Genomic DNA, 17,135 nt, shown 5'->3' on the forward strand with positions numbered 1-17,135 from the left:
GGGAGACCGAGCCTTCTCAGCGGTAGCCCCCAGGCTCTGGAACGACCTGCCCCCCCATGTCAAATTGTCGCCCACCCTTCAAATTTTTAAGTCCAGCCTGAAGACCCACCTCTTTTCCCTCGCTTTCGAGTCAGTTTGAGCTATGTTTTAAAGATTTTTATGCTTTTATTGTCTGTCCATAGCCAGGGGCGGATCTAGAAAAATATTCATGGGGTGGCAAGAGAGTGGCAGGAGATTTTGAGGGGGTGGCATCCCCTGGCAGAAGTATATGCTGATTTAATCCCAGTCATATCAATCAATGTTAACTTGGAAAGCCACAATATTGATATTTTAACTCAATAACATTAGGTGACATTATTGTGGCACATCAGTAATTGTAAATGAAAATTAGTTAAATTAATTAATTAACATTTTAACTGAATGAGCTTGTTTCACTCTTCAGCGTCCACACGGTGGCGTGCGTTGAAGCTTACCGGCGGGCGTGTCTGAAACTCGACCAACAACCAATCACATGAATCTCCCGCCCCGGACACACAAGCATGCGGTTTGATTGGCTAGAGCTTGTACTGGCATATGATTTGATTGGCTGACGCTTCCGTCGAAGCTTCAAAAGTTGAACATTGCTCAACTTTTTGTTGAAGCTTCAACGCACGCCGCTGTGTGGACGGGCCATTAGACCAGCAGGGGTACCAAATCTATGCAGACTGCTGCAATAAGTACATTAATTAACTTGTCACAAGTTAATTAATGTACTTATTGCAGCAGTCTGCATAGATTTGGTACCCCTGCTGGTCTAATGGCCCGTCCACACAGCGGCGTGCGTTGAAGCTTCAANACAAAATAACCGTTTACTTCAAGTAAGCAGGATATATATATAAAAAAAGATGATGTACATAGTGCAAATGAGAGTGCAAAACTATTTCCATAGCAGTAATGTAAAGGATCTGAGTGCTTCTTCCATCACTGTATATATGCTACTCTTATAGTGTCTTGTTATAAATCTGACTTTTCCTTGTGGCTGCAGCAAACCCAGATCGAAGCGGACGTCTGCACCGTCACCTTCAGGGCCTTGGATGTGCCGCCCCCTACAGGTCCCATGTGGATTTTGGGAGCCAACTTCATTGCCCGCTACTACACAGAGTTTGACCGCCGCAATAATCGGATAGGATTTGCTACAGCAGTCTGATGGGAAGATAAACCTCAGCCATGTTGCTCTGTTTTCTTTTTCTCTATCTTTGCTGCTATCTCCTCTTCATCCATTTTTCGCTTCGGTTAGTTTTAACGGTAACTCATGACCAAACTATATCTGTTATATTTATAAAAGGTAAAGAGCATTGCACATTTAGGAATATCAGCATCTTATATCTTGCATTATGTGTAACAAATGCACTGAATGCATTCTAAACGTTTTCTATTTATTTATAAGCCGCATCTTCCAGCAAATGCCAAGTGTGTGTGTGCTGGTGTCTGTGTGTGAGACTGTGCTTAAAATGATAACATAGCTACAGTGGAAAACCACACATGTATTGTACTGACTTGACAAGAATAAACTTGTTTCCATGGATTTAAATTAGACCCGAGCCGGAATGCATTAATAACTGCATTGTTTTCCTACAAGTGTGTCTAATGCATTTTGTGATCATGGGGAAGTTGAAAACCAATTGCTGTAGCAGATTTAATTAGCCATATCACAGTAGTCATGGAAGTATTTTCACAGCGTGATGTGTAACGGTGCTGTTCTCCCACAGAAGTTGCTTCTTTACATGGGTCACACATTTCCTAAACAAAGTTATTTCCGCTCTATAGTTTTAGTGCAACCTGTGGTCCCTTTCACTGAGCAATGGTCTTTCTTTCTGTTTTGAAAAAAAGCAAACATTTTACTTTTTGTAATCCGAGTAACTCTGTTTAGAGTAAAACTCTTTATTTTTGTATCGCATTGAAGCTCATAATGAAAAGCTCTGAACAACAAAATCCTTAAGGAGTAAACATTCATCTTGGTTTGTGATTTAGGGATCGACCTGACAAACACGGTTATTTCTGCTTACGTAGCTGGGAGAAGAGGCACAAGATAACACAACAATAAAGGCACATATTCAGCAGATGCAGTTGTCAGATGTTTTTGTCTCATTTTCTCGAAATTGGTTAAGAAAGTCCTCTCATGCTTCAATGATTTGACAGTGAGAGTGCCATATGCTTCCTTCCTCTCACATCCATGAATTGTCCTCTTTTAGATTGTATCTGTTGACAGTCGACAGTGAGGTGAAAGTGCATATCTCTTTACTGGCATTTCATCAACACAATCAGAACATTGCTTAAGCATTTCTTACGATAGGCTATAGTTCAACAAAGCTACTCAGGCTGGAAATGAGCCGGCACAATCAAAATGCTTCAAAATTTAACCTCTAACTTGTAGTGTGACTGCCAAATATTTGTATAGCTCAATTCTTGAAACTGATATGCTGCAAAAACGTTCAATCTTGAATAATCACCCTCTCTTGCTTACAAATTCCATCTATTAATAATGGAAGTTTCTAACATGTTGTCATCGTTGCATATTGATGTACTTTTTCATAGTATTTATAAATGTATCATAACTTCAAGCCAAATATCATTAATCGTCCTCCATTCGTCTTAAGTCCAGAGGGTTCTCTCATACTGTACATAATATAATTCATACATTGTGAACATTATGAATCGATTCAATTTCTTGCCCAGCATTAGATGAGAAGATTGACACCAATATATGTGTCCCATCAATATGGAGCTGGAGCTAGCAGACACATGCTGTCCTTTGTACTCCACTACATTTATTTTGCACCTTCTACCAGATTATTATTTATTAAGCTACCCAGTAGTACAACAAATAATCAAAATAAACCCCTAAAAGTATTTGGTCTTTCAATGGCCTATTCTGCAAAATGAGTACTTTTACTTTTGGTACTTAAAGTATATTTTGATGCTAAGACTTTTGTACTTTTACTTACCTACAATTTTGAATGCAGGACTTGTAACTGAGTTTTTTTTCACTGCAGTATTGCTACTTTTCACATGTCATGGCCATTTCCACTGATCATAATTCCATTGTTGAGGTATACTGAAATAGAAAAATACTGTGCAATTTTCCAAACTCACATTGGTTTCGCATACAGCATCTCTGTAAAGTATGTGTATTCAGCAGTATTCACTTTCTCCACTAAACGGCTGCAGCTCAATCAAATGGATGATGACGTCATGATGACGTTTCACCAACGAGGCGTTTTGGGGAGGTATTTTCTGTGTTAGAGTTTTACTCGCTACAGTGTACTTTGAGGGTTTTGACTCTGCACACCGTTTACATGTAGAAAAACCTTCATAACACACAAGGGGACGGGTAATAACCGGAAAAGCATGACATGTGACCTTTAAAGGTGGGGTAGGTAATTCACTTCAGAAACACTTTTTGTTATATTCCATGGAATGCTCTTAACATCCCGATAGCAATGCATACAGTAAATGCTTTGACAATAAATGCATACAAAAATGCCACCTGTGGAAGCCGTAGTACTGTTAAAAGCAAGACTAATCATTTTAGCCGGCCCGGCCGATGGCCTACCTGCCTGTCAGCCTTCCATCTGTGCACAAACTTATCTCGTGCCCTCATTAATCATGTGCGCGTTCGTGTGTATTGGAGGAGGGGCTCTGTAAGGAAGGGTCAGATTTTTTTCTGCTGCGTACTTTCAAATTCTAGCGCACTCGAGCTGGTTTCTCCATTCTTAGCCTACCCTACCACTTTCAGTTCATAATCGCTCGCGTACTTCTAATCCTGATCTAAATCTTCAAAACAGTCTGCCTAACCCTATGGTAGCGCAGACATGACATCAATCAGTGTTATATAGTTTATTTTTCATGAAGGTTACAATCATTTCATACTAACAACTTCTGGTGCCCGTATCTTTCAGGAATATTCACTAGAATTATTATTCAGCTCTGTATGTTGCCTCGCGCGCAGATCAGGACCCAACGACGCACCATTGGTGGAGTCTTGCTGCATGACGAGAAGTGCTCAAAGTGCGTATATAGTTTGTTTTTTAATGGAAGAAGGCTTTATCATCATTTCCTAAAACATACTGGGCACCTGTAGTTTTTTTCAGGAAATATACAATCAACCACCATTAGTGTATGCGTATGTACCAGTACTGTTTTTCACGAGCGCAGATTAGTGACAGCGTGGCCACTCTAATGGGTATTTCTCGCTTAAAGTACACCACGTTTAATTGTGTTCTTGATTCAATTATATTAAAAAGGATTCATTGCACACACAGACCTCATCCAGTTGCATATTATTATATTGGGTTATTTAATTATTGACATTGATGTTGTAAGTAGAAAACTGAATGGTAGTATTGTTGCTGCTGTGGGTGGAGGTATTTTTAACAACATTCCATTATGCAACAATACATTCTATTCTATTTGTAGATCACATGATTTGTATGTAAAAGGTGAGACTGCCAAGGCACACNTTTTTTCACAGCAGCATTGGATCAGTTCAGTTGTGCAGCATTGGATCAAAACAAAATAAAGCTTATCAGTACTCGTTAGCTTACTGCTACAATTAGACACTGCGCCCTGCCCACTCTGTTGCCAGATTTGAGAGAAATAAGCAGGTCTATGAAAACAAGCCCCAAAGAAGCAACACATACATGATGTTGTGTAATTTGAAACCAAAACTAAGGCCTCAGGATGACTTTAAGACTTGAACATGGTCATTTTTGTTTTGTAACATTGCATAAAACAATTAAAAAAAAAAAAATCCCGATCCCCGATTTTTTTCTCCCGATTCCGATCTTTTGAAAATCACGTGATCGGCTCCGATCCCCGATCACGTGATCGGATCGGGACATCTCTATGTATTATTATCACATTTTTCCCTCACTGTTTAAGGAGAAATAGTATAAACTGTCTTTTCAGTGCTTGTGTACACATACTGTACATGTGGGTTGCCTATTAAACCCACAAACTGTCAGATTTTGTAGGCAGCCCATCTGAGTATCTCCTACCAAGGCTTGAAAAGCATCTTTGCAAAAGTGTGTCTTATTACTCTGGCAAGCCAATAGTACAGAGTGGGCTTTTTCGGGATGGAGCTTTAAGAGACAGGCACTAAGATTAAGCGTTTCAGAAGGAGAGGGAATTCAGATATTCAGACAGATCGTAGGAGAAAAATGATGGATACCATATAAGCATGCAAGAATGTTCCAGCAGAAACCCAAAAATACAAGTATGAAGCCGAAAAGAGAATAATAATGTCATATTTCAAGTTATTATCAAGATTTATTTTGATTAAAATTGTATATTTGGCAGAACATTTAGAAAATGTAGCCTTGTACCCCCTCCCACCTCTCCCCTCTATCTCACCTTTCCACCCTGCCCCAGGACTTTAACACCCCACACACACACAAAAAAATCCAGCACCGGTCACTTTTACGCTGCTATGGACATTTTTGCACTCTCATTTGCTCGTATGTACATAATCTTTTTTTATATATATATCCTGCTTACTTGAAGTAAACGGTTATTTTGTGTTTTTTTGTAATTATTGAGTGTTCTTGTATTTTAAAGGTCCCATGTCATGCTTTTCCGGTTATTACCCGTCCCCTTGTGTGTTATGTAGCTTTTTATGCATGTAAACGGTCTGCAGAGTCACAAACCCTCAAAGTACACCCTGTAGCGAGTAAAACTGTAACACAGAAAATACCTGTCTATGCTGCCCCAGAACGCCTCGTTGGAGATTTCTCTTTTTCAATTTTTTTCTTCCTGAGTATAGTGACGTAACGATACCCAGGTCCAAATGGACCAATCCGCGGAGCTCCTCTTGCAGGCTCCACGCAGCAACCAGGAAACAACACCAGTAATCACACTGTCCGCTCCTTGAGCCTCAAAGGGCGGAGCAGCGAGCCCCGCAACTTCCCGCCAACACGGCACCCAGACCCCACGCAGCATTCTCATCTGCTTGTCATTACTGGTGTGATTTTCTGGTTGCCAACAAACGCCATTGTAACACATAATCACTGATGTTCACTTCTTGAGTGATTGTACTTGATTGCATTCCACAACTGCACGTTTATATAAATATGATTCAGTATGTATCATCCTTCTTACCCATAAGATATAATCCTCCCAAGTGAGAGAGTATTCCTGTCCTCCCAGGTGGAAAGTGACACTGGGCAACGTCTTGACAGTGTTACAGTTGACTTTGTACTGATGAACAAAACAAATTAAAGGGTGATGACTTTTCTTTTACAGACTAACGTATCTGTGGGAAACCATGTTGCATGCTTAAAAACTTACTCCACTTTCATCCAGCTGCGCTCCGATGTTTTTCATCAGCGCGGACACAGAGGACGCCGGGCCTGTAATGTAGGAGGAGCCACTGTCGATCACTGCTGTGCAGCCCTCCGCACAAAACATCATCTCCATACCCACAGAAACCCTGGAAGCATGAAGGGTTGCACAATAAAACCTGTTGTTTCTTAATGAGTGCAAATACACATAATGTTTTAAGTATTAAGAAAAATTCTCACCCTTTCATGTTGACTTCCCATTTGCCAGTCTCTTTAGTGTCCATATAGTTAAAGTTTCCGCTGTAGTAATCTGGGTCTGTGCCACCAAGAACCAGCTCTCCACCTGGGGAGTGTTTTGGATCCCTGGAAACACATTTAAAAAACTGTTCCATGACCTCCCATGACCTCTCATACTTGTGAATTTTCCTAGAAAAATCCCAGGGAACCTTTATCATTTTCCCTCAACTGGTTTCAATGGACAATTCTGAGATTGATAAATAGAGAGTATGTGTTTTCTTCAAGTACTCGGTTATATCTACCAGATCCAAAATCAAGTCATAGGATGTAATTTAATAAAAAAAATTCTTTAATTTTACCAGTAAGATTACAACATTTTCATAACAGATATTTAATAAGACAATATTATATTTCTATTTTGCAGTTAATACATTCAATTATTGACAACGCTATGTTAAATCATTATTAATTTTGTAATCGTTGTTTCATTCAAAACAAACAAAAAAGTGTAATCTATATGTTCTTGCTAGCAGTGGAATATTTTTTTTATCTTACACATCTAACGATTTATCTTCTGTTTATTTCATACAAGCTGGATGAGTTTAGTGGATTTAACACACCTGCTGTAGTAGATAGAGAACACCTCTTCCGTGAGGACATGCTGAGACATGATACCGTCAAACACGGGAGTAATGCCGTCGATGGCCACGTTTGGGTAACCCATCCCCAGGACTCCATCAAACTTGGCAAAGATGAAGGGCATGGCAGACAGAGAGGCTGCCTCAGCAAACACCTGAACCACAGGGATCCCACCAACCTGCACACAAGCTCAGAGTCACATGTTGGGAGTGGAGGCCGTGGCAGGACATTAAAGAAACAGTTTGTTAGAAAATAAACAAATTCTTTGTTTTTAAACTGGTTTAATGAACAACTCACCACAACCACATCCTCACTCAGAAATCCCCTGACATTCCCTGCAGCATACTGGATGGAAAAACCGGTTCCGTTCTCAACATAAGTGCGAGATTGGGAGGCATCGTATCTGTTGTGAATGACTAAAAGTTCAAAATTCATTTGAGTTGTCAAAGTAGTTTGGAAGCTTTATCAAACAATGATTCTTGAGTCTCATTTATATGAAAATAACAGTTAAAACTGCGATAACATTTCGTTTTCGCTTATCCCTAACCCTAACCCTAAAACCACACCAGTTGTAAACCACATTTAAGTTCATATCGTGAACTTTTACACATCCGTCAAATACGACTTTATCCTTCATGTGTTTCTCGGAAACTTGCAAATGTAATCCCAACTTTCACTATCCTTTTGGTGTGCACCGACTTCTGAGGAAAATATGTAATTCTTTAGCTGTTAATTAATCCACTTTCTTTGCCAGTTAGTTGCTAGTCTGTCAAAGAGGTGCTGAATAGGTAGTGGAATATTTGTGGAATACTTGGTTTTCAGAGCTTTTACCTTTAAAACAGGTGCCTGCAACAGTACCAAAACAGTAGAGTTTTTTCTCTAACAGGAAAGGCCTTATTGCAGCTGTAACTAAAAGTTATTTTCTGGGTCGTGGACACTTACAACAGGCGGTGGAGAAAGGTGAGCAGCTTTGCGAAGGCACCCACAGATTGGCGGAGCCGGTGTCAAAGACCACGTTGAACAACTGGGGTGGAGAGCCAATACTGATTTCCCCGAAGTACTGGGTCTATTAGAGATAATAAATACAATTATTAAGTTATGGTGATCTATTTCCTGACTTTCCTAAACCAGCTAATTCCTTTGTCGTTTTGATGGTGTCTTTCAAATCCTTCTTTTATGCAGTTAACACAAATTGAATTTGAAGTCTTTAACGATGCCACTGATGATACAATTATTACATTAATCAAAAGTTTCAATCTAAAGGCGATCGTATTTGCTGTTTTATTCTGTATGAAGTTTGGAGTTTTGCCAAAGACAAGCTTCAAAGCCCATAGTTGCTTAAACCCTCAAAACTAAAGTGTCTTTTTTTAGCAGACATCAAATTAAATTACATGTGAGCATGTCGGTTTCTACTAAATTGAGCCTTCATAAAATACTTTTCAGAAATGTTCTTTAAATAGTACACAAAATTGTCTCACGTCTAAGTAGTTGGTTAGAGGGGTGGGAACAGTTCCGTTTTTGTCGTCTGTGCTCTTCTCGGCTAACTCATTTAGGATCTGCTCGGCAGAAACACCCATGTCCCTCAGTGTCTCTCGGATAGAGGGCATCTTGTGCAGGGAGATTCTGGAAACAGAACAGACATTATTAATGTCTTGCGGCAGAAACGTAAAGACTTTGTGACAAAAGAAGAAATACTATGTTTATATGAAGTACTATTTCCATGCTACATATCAACTACATATGCCTGGTCACCAACCCATTTTCACAATGATGCTTTAATAATGCCAGAATGCTTGCTCTCAGTGCTCTCAGCAAGAAAAATGAACAAAAACATATGTTAGCCTGAATGCTGAAAACAATAACTTTGACCAATAAAACATTTGTTTTCCTTTGTTTATTTTTGTTGTTTATGTCTTCTTGTTTTGTTCAAGCCAAGAAGACAGTTTTATCTGAACAAGTCTCACCTTCTCAAGGCATGGGTCCATGTCACAGTCGAAGACAAAGCAACCAAAAACATCCAGTAAGTCATCAACAGAGCCATGGTGATGACAGGTGGAAAATACAGACCAGAAATGGAGGCTGTATATGCAAAGTGGATTTTCCCAGGTTTGAGAATATTCCAGAATATCGAATATTATTAAAATGGCGGATATGAAAGCTGCTGCTCTCCCTCCCGTACTGCTGCCTCGACTCCCTTTATACCAAATGCTCTTCCCCATATGCCTCACCTATATGCCACTGACTGTATGGGAGCTCTGCTGGTGGTGACCACTTGAAAACAAGCTCTGCTTTCCTCCTCCCAACCCCCTCTACCCTTCTCCCTTGCTCCCATAACCCTTACTGTGATAACCAGGTCCCTGTGAGAGGTCTGACCTTTGACCTCTTGAAAAACATTGAAGACAGAAAGCAGGGGTGCAGAGCTGCTGAGATTGCTGACGTCAGTAGGATGGACACCTTGTCTGCAGGGCCTGTGAGAACTTTTAGATTGATTGAAAGTTGACTGATTTGTTTTAAATTGCTTACAAATAAACGTTTGATTACATTTGATCTTCATTGATTTATACACAACTGTTTACGTATAACTTTAATTAGATGAGGTTTTATACAAAGGCTGATTTCGTGAAAATGTTATAATTGTTGAATGTAGATTGCAGATTGTCCTGCAGTTGATAACATTTAGCTTGCCTTGTCTGTTTTTCCCACAGCCTTCGATTCCATATCTGAAAAGCGGACAGGTTTTACGCCTCTCTGTTGACCTTCTGCTTGTGATTACTCTCATCATGCAATGTTCACTGCAGCTTGTTTACCACTGCAGCTTGTTTACCACTCCAGTATTGATTCTCACAACACAGGCCAAGAGGGAAGGACATGAAACATCTGTAACTTCAGTTCAAGGTTGATTTATATAGCCCAATATTACAAATGTTACATTTGTCTCAGTGGACTTCACAGTTTGTACAGAATATGACAATACGACACCCTCTGTCCTTGGACCCTCACATCGGACAAGGAGAAACTTCCAAAGAAACCTCACAGTTTATGGGGAAAGTGGAAGAAACCTCAGTGAGAGCAAACGAGGAGGGATCCCTCTCCCAGGACGGACAGACGTGCAATAGATGCCGTGTGTAAATTGAAAAGATAATACATTTACAACATAGGTCAATTTGTCATACCGTACATCTTGGCGTAGTGCTCTGACCGGACAAAGCTTAGTAAGTTATCATTCTGTCCTGGTTCTCACCACTGGGTTATACAGCGGGGGGGGGGTATCACAGAGTATCTGACCTGTCAGGTTGAGGTTGTGTTTTAGTACTGTACCGACCACCCGGTATAGCAAGTAGATATGTGGGGGTTTATGTCAGAGTGACGCCGGCGAGGTACTCCCTGTGGGCAGAGCTTCCAGAAAATGATGGAGTGGTTAGGCGCAGTGTATCAAGACAGAGAGTGATGACTTACAACAACAAAAACACTGTATTGCATCAAGTTTGACCTATAGTTCAACCCTCTATAATTAATAATAATGATAATGTTTACTTGTGTGCAACTAATGAATATACTGTATACAAAACAAAATGTCCTCTACTGTATGTTTTAAAATAATCTAATTACTCTCAAACCAGCTTTAATAAAACATTTAAAATATAATTTAGATTGCATCAAATGACAAAGTGAAAACAAGGAAAGTTTTTGATAATGATGATAAACTTACAGATAATTATAACCTGAATCTGCAGCTTTCATTGACTTTACAGTGATTTTCAACTCATTGTTAAGCTGTCTGGTCGACTCTTACTGCTCTTAAAGTGTCATTTTCTGGTAAGGCAGACAGCTGTTTACATCAAAAGCTGTTAGAAAAAACTTGTAAACTACCTCCACCAACCAGCAGACAGACAAAGTTAGCGACTAGCTGGTGAAGAAAGTGAAGCATTTAAAAAGGAAATAAGAAACTGTACTTACATTCACCGGATGTCCTTTACCTCCAAATGAATATATTGTTGCTCTGTCACTGTTGCAAATGGTCGCTTACAACTTCAAGAGACTTAAAAGCTGTAATGATCGATCTTGTGGCCACTTGGTAGAACGTTTAAGAAGCTGTTGGCACAATATTTTATCACCCTTATAAGTTGTTGTCATACCCGTGTTAGAAGTGGGTAAAACACTTTATTGGGTGATGATTGTCGTTGGTTCATCTCTATGGGCGATCCCTTTCCAATTACACATGTTACTTGACTTGTCATTAATATAAATATTGAATCAAGGTGCCTACAACAGGCTGGATTTAAAAGCACTTTTTGGGCACAATCTCACAGACATCTGACTTTTGACCTGCCTGACCAAAGTTACTTTCCCACACTGCTTAGAGGTTCCCATGCGTCACTCCTGGCCTGGCCTTCCACCTTTCAGAGTAAGACCACTCTCTGGTGGGCATGGGAAAGGTAGAAATCATGAAAGAGGATTTATTTGGGATTCATGTTGTTTTTGGTGTTATTGATTGATATTTCCTTGGAGGCACACACGTCAAAACTCGGAACTATTCAGAAATGATAGTTTCATGAAGTAAATGGTGGTTATAAATGAGGAAGCTGTCGAACAGACCCCAAAAGAGTGGCTGCTGTTAGAAATGCATCACAGGCAGAATCCAAGTAAGAGGATATTTTTGGGTGAGCTATCTATCATGATAAGCAAGATATGCAGCTGAGCAGTGTTTGTTTGCAGGAAATGAGACTTGAGGGGAGTTATAAATCAACCACACAAGCTTGACTCCCAAAACCACAACAACTCAACTTTGAATCCTGACCAGCTGTTAAAAACCACAAAATGCTAAATATTTTTGTTGTTCTGTTTGGATTATTTTAAGTTGGTGCATCATACATTTAGGTGTACAAAAAAGGAAAGAAGAATCATTTGGTTTCACTGATATTATCCTTAGTAACGTTTTATAAATATGAAGCCAATGAGCTCCAAATTAGAAATGACTAGACTGTGATTCCATCTGGAGACAATATGTATGAAAATATGTGGGACATTCTTCACAACAGAAGGTCAAATATGTAGAAATGGAGGCCAAATGTGTAGTAAAAACATATTTAACGTTCATATGATATTCATCCTCAAGAGGGCTGTGAGTAATAGAGCTGATCTTTATTTTATAAAAGGTTTTGTCAGAGTAAATACTTTTTTTTTCTTTTTTCACATTTTTCCAGATGAATTTTTTTTTTGGAGAAATAAACACGCAGTATTGCTCCTGACCAGCAGAGCGCAGCATTGGAACTAAAACGCATCAGGACAGATCACATGCCGCTATGTGTATGAGTGTAGGATGTGTGTGTGTGTGTGTGTGTGTGTGTGTGTGTGTGTGTGTGTGTGTGTGTGTGTGTGTGTGTGTGTGTGTGTGAACTGAAATGTAATACTAAAAGGGTAAGGAATTGTGTTGCAAGATTAAGCACAAATTGTTAATGCTTTTCTGGAATCCTTTCGTTTTTATTATGAGGTTATTGCCTTGCAGAGAGTCAATGGCTACTAGCTTGCTTATTAAAAAAATTGGACATTTATGAGTTTACAGATGCTCATTTTCATTAACTGTGACAGTCAATAACTCCAACAACCTTAGTTTAGTCTGATACCGGGTGAGGAGTCTTCTCATTTCTAAGGCCAAATCGGTTTACATAGTAAACATTATCTACTGTATGCATGTTATCTAAGATAAGTCTGGTATTTTATATAGTCTTATTTTTATCAAGAACAAAAAAAAAAGATGATTTCTTTCAACTAAAAAATCTTCTCTGTGTATCCGAAACCTAAAACAGCTTGTTCCTCTCTGCAATATACGTCATTGCTATTCAAATGTGAGTATATCTGGTCTTCTGGTCAATATAATTGATTCTGTATATCCAGATAGATAAACAAATTATTAACAAAATGATTTAAGGCCAGATGTACAGCAAAATAAGGTTAATAGTGAATTTGTTACTGGTTTCTCAGGCCCCATTTATACATATTAAGTCCCATTACTTGGAGAGTGCATGTGTTATCTGTGGCTTATCTTGGAGAGAGATAAAGTGAATGTATCTGGTTTGTGTCATGTGAAGATGCACTTCAATTCCCAGGGAGCTTTATTAGGAAACAGGTGCTCCACAAAGACAGAAAACATCTGATGAACACACCAGAAACCACAGGAACCGTGCCTGTTTTAAATGCTTCGTGTTTGAGATGCAAAAAGTGTGCCAATCCATCACCTGGACCCATGAATATTTAATAACAGCCACGCAGTATTGTACGTCTGGATGGTCTTATTATTATTAAGTAGCTCTGATTGGTACGTGTTTACCTCGTACATTTGCTTTACGAGTCACACCTCGTACATTTACCATTAATAAAATTTCTTGGTGCAATGCAAACTTCTGTAACAGCACTTTTGACCATTGCTCTTACTCTACTCGGAATAAATAACTTAAAGGCTTATTTTTTACACACACTCTATGTGTAATGATGTGCAGTGTGACAACCTCTCAGGCTTGTGTGAAAAATATCCACCAGGAAAAAGATATAAATTAAACATGAAAAATACAAGTAATAATATGTGTGTTGTGTATTTGTCTTTATGGCTTTGTGCACAGCATCACAAGTTAAAGATAAAAACTGAAGCCAGCATATATCAAAAGACAGCAAGCTGTGACTGCATTGGTGCCAAAATAATTCAATAACTGAGAAAGTAAAGCCACAATACAAAGCTTTGTGAAGCAGACTGATCTGTACATCAAAGTCTGGTTAATATCAAAAACAAGGCCATTCAGGCTCCCGGCACTCAGGAAATATTCCAGAACCTTTAGAAAGATTTAAAGGGGCCCTATTATTCTTTATTTGAGTTTCCCTTTCCTGCTGTGTTTTATATAGGTTTCTGGTCTTTATTTAACAGTATTGATACTGTGAACGCAACAAAACATGATGAAAGTCTAAGGACTGAAGCCTTAATAAAGTGAGAACAAGTTATCAACAGTATGCAGGAATTGTTGCTGTGTCCCCTATTAAAATGAATGTATTCAACACAGATGCTTAACTTAATAGTCTCCAAAAGTGTGACAGGGAACAATGGTAATATCTCATAAGTTCTCTTCAATGCCCTTGGTCACCTCAATCACATGACAGGGTTGTGTGCACAGGATATCCTTATTTAAAAAAAAGGCATCCTCCCATAATTGCTACGTTTTGTGACTTCCTGGACAACAAGCGTCCATATCCTCACACCCAGCAAACATCCTCTCACAATAAAGGGCTGACTCAAAACAGAAATGTCTCATTGTATCAATTCTGTTGTATTTCTGTTGTATTATAACCTTAATGCTTTTTTCTTCATTTTAGTAACAAATGTTTTGTGTTTTTTTTGCCTTTTCATCAAACATCACTCATGTGCTGCTCTTTAAATTGCAATGATAATTTCTCACTGGAAATCAAATATGCTGGATAATCATATGGAGAGACCATTTTGTTAATATTAGAAAATGGCGACAGAGTAAAGATTAGGGCATCTCAGACTATAGAAAAAATATAACATTGGTGAGCTTCTTAATTTACTTTTACATTTAATCAATAATCAGGTAATAGAGCAAACAAATAAAAAACCAGACAGAAGTTGCAACAACATTTGTAAAGGGTGCAATATATGATTACGATACAGTACTTCATTAATACAACATGAAGGGTATACTGCATGTTAATAATAGGAACATTTACTACTTGTAATGGTGATCTTTTTTAATATAAAGAATAATTGATTAGAGCACTAAAAGGTCAATTTGAAAGTGCAGGCCTCCACCAAGCCCATTCCCATAAAAAAAGAATAGTAGATGTAGCTGCCCAAGGATTCTGATTCACTTCAAAATGCAAGGGTTATTCTTTGGTCCATATTACACCTTCTCATCTTTTTGATGACTACAGTACTTCACTTAATGCTGCCGACACACAGAGAACAGAGGGCTTTGTCTAAAGTCAGGAGAGCTTCTTCTCCCTGTTTCCATTCTTAATGCTAAGCTATGCTAACCTGCTTGTCAATTACACACAATGTTTTTTATCAGTTACTATAGAGGAGGACTATGTGTGCTGTCTTCACAAAAAACATCTACAGTAAGTAGTTAAAGTATAACAGTTATCAAACAATCACTTCGGCTGAGAGAAAAAGCAAAACATTTGTTGAAAAGCAATGTATTCATATCTGTCCGATTCTCACATCTGAGAGGGCTTTTCATCTTATAACACACGTGTGATGTTCACGCTATTTTTAGCTCAAATATGGTCACTTTGCCTTTGAGCATATTTGCTGAGATTATCACTGGTTTCTTTCTTCTTGGCCTTCTGTTTATTTTGACGGATTTTAGTGAGTGTTTTTAAAATGTCCCTTACCTACAGTAGCCAGTCACAATATCACTTCCAGACTCTTTCTTCATATAAAACACCGGCTCCTGTGAGCTGAATTACCTTTTTACAACAAAGTCTAGTCAGTTACCAAGTGTTCATATTAGCAAACATATAATAAAAAGACAATGAATAGTTTATGATCATCACCAGAATAGCACATACAACATTAAGAGATTAGCCGTAATACACATTGAGCTCATATCAAATAATACTGCTAAGGTAAAACAAACAGATGCACTTCTTGTAAAGACAGATTACAATGAAAAGAAAAAACCACTTCCTTTAATCTCTCCTGATTAAAATAACACAGCACTAAGAGGATGGAGTTTAAACAATAAAGCTTCACAAGGGATTTATGTCTGTTGTTGAAAGTGTCTAATTATATTTGCAAAATACTATAATTAAGTTTAAGTACATTGTTGTCCGTCCCTAAAGGACATGTAGTGTTTGATGGGAAAGGCAGCATTTCAGAACAAATGAAACAGACACTTAGTGAATGAAGTAGCCTAAATAAAAACATGTCAGTACCAACTATTCCAGTAATTAAATCATTCTAGTTTCAAAATATATCACATACGGTACATTCCTATCCCAGGTACAAAACAGCTCTGTTTTCTGTTCTTAAAGTGTCAATCCTCATCACATGGATTAAGGATGCCTCAAAGGCAGAAACGTCCCTTACTTGTCCTTCAGGTCCTGTGAGATTTCAGAGAAAGAGATTAAAAAGATAAATGTGCTCTTACGGTTTATTTTAGTGGACACACTGTTCATTATCATACACTTATATGCTACAGAAATGATTGAAATGTTGTGTTAAAAGAAGCCTTGAAAGAGCCAAGGTTAACCTAAACGCCATGGTGAGATAATTAAAGCAACTAAAGTTCAGTTTTTATCTAGTAGTTGAAAACATGATTGAGTCAATCATATAATACATTAACCGTGCTTTACCTTAACCTCATCATCACACTAGAGAGGACGGCAGGATTGTAATTTCCCGTGTTCGGTGAATGCAACAGGCAAGGCACCAGACCAACCAGAGAGGTTGAATGGAAATAAACATCTGTGTTATTGGCTGCAGGTACCTATCCTGTGCAACCCGGTATCACGGCAAGACGTGGACATGTGACGATTTACCATGCTGGGAGACGGTCGGTTGTTATTGTCAATATTAATATAATAATGATTTATTTTTGAATAGTCACACTCGATTACGCCGACTTTCTTGTTGCCCCAGCTGGTGGACACCTCTTTTAGCAAACAAAGGCTACCTTAATGTATTAAATCGATGTTAATCCATGTGTGTGGATGTGGAATTAACGGTCATGACGTTGTGCGATTGCGTTGCCAGGCAACAGCTTCGGTTCATGTTCAATCTACAAATTCTTCAACTAGAACCGTAGTTATATTTAAAAGCATTTTAGAAGGCCTCACGAAATACTTTAATGTACATTTAAATGTGAAGGAATGTGTGTATAACAAAATACATCCGTCATTAACAATACCGGAAATAGACGTAGGCAAGATCCTCAG

General features: G+C 38.6%; 1 protein-coding gene across 1 annotated transcript; it reads right to left on the reverse strand.

The window, feature by feature from the left end:
• Window positions 1-2,031: 2,031 nt before the first annotated feature.
• ren (renin) lies at window positions 2,032-9,373 on the reverse strand. The gene is made up of 9 exons (XM_010783807.1): window positions 9,158-9,373; window positions 8,672-8,816; window positions 8,136-8,259; window positions 7,491-7,609; window positions 7,175-7,371; window positions 6,558-6,680; window positions 6,325-6,466; window positions 6,136-6,234; window positions 2,032-2,049 (listed from the first exon to the last, which is right to left on the reverse strand). The coding sequence occupies exons 1-9, from the start codon at window positions 9,232-9,234 to the stop codon at window positions 2,032-2,034; spliced, it is 1,044 nt and encodes a 347-aa protein (XP_010782109.1). The 5' UTR covers window positions 9,235-9,373.
• Window positions 9,374-17,135: the final 7,762 nt, after the last annotated feature.

The sequence above is a fragment of the Notothenia coriiceps genome, unplaced genomic scaffold (assembly GCF_000735185.1).
Source record: "Notothenia coriiceps isolate Sejong01 unplaced genomic scaffold, NC01 NC01_scaffold00025848, whole genome shotgun sequence".
Classification (NCBI taxonomy): Eukaryota; Metazoa; Chordata; class Actinopteri; order Perciformes; family Nototheniidae; genus Notothenia; species Notothenia coriiceps.

Bases quoted from the DNA above. Each gene is read 5' to 3' on its own strand.
- ren (XM_010783807.1), bottom strand. From the start codon at position 9,234: ATGGCTCTGTTGATGACTTACTGGATGTTTTTGGTTGCTTTGTCTTCG. The intron at 7,372-7,490 runs GTGAGTTGTTCA...GCTTGTGTGCAG, and splicing joins TGAGTGAGGATGTGGTTGTG to GTTGGTGGGATCCCTGTGGT. The intron at 6,467-6,557 runs GTGAGAATTTTT...TCATGCTTCCAG, and splicing joins TGGGAAGTCAACATGAAAGG to GGTTTCTGTGGGTATGGAGA.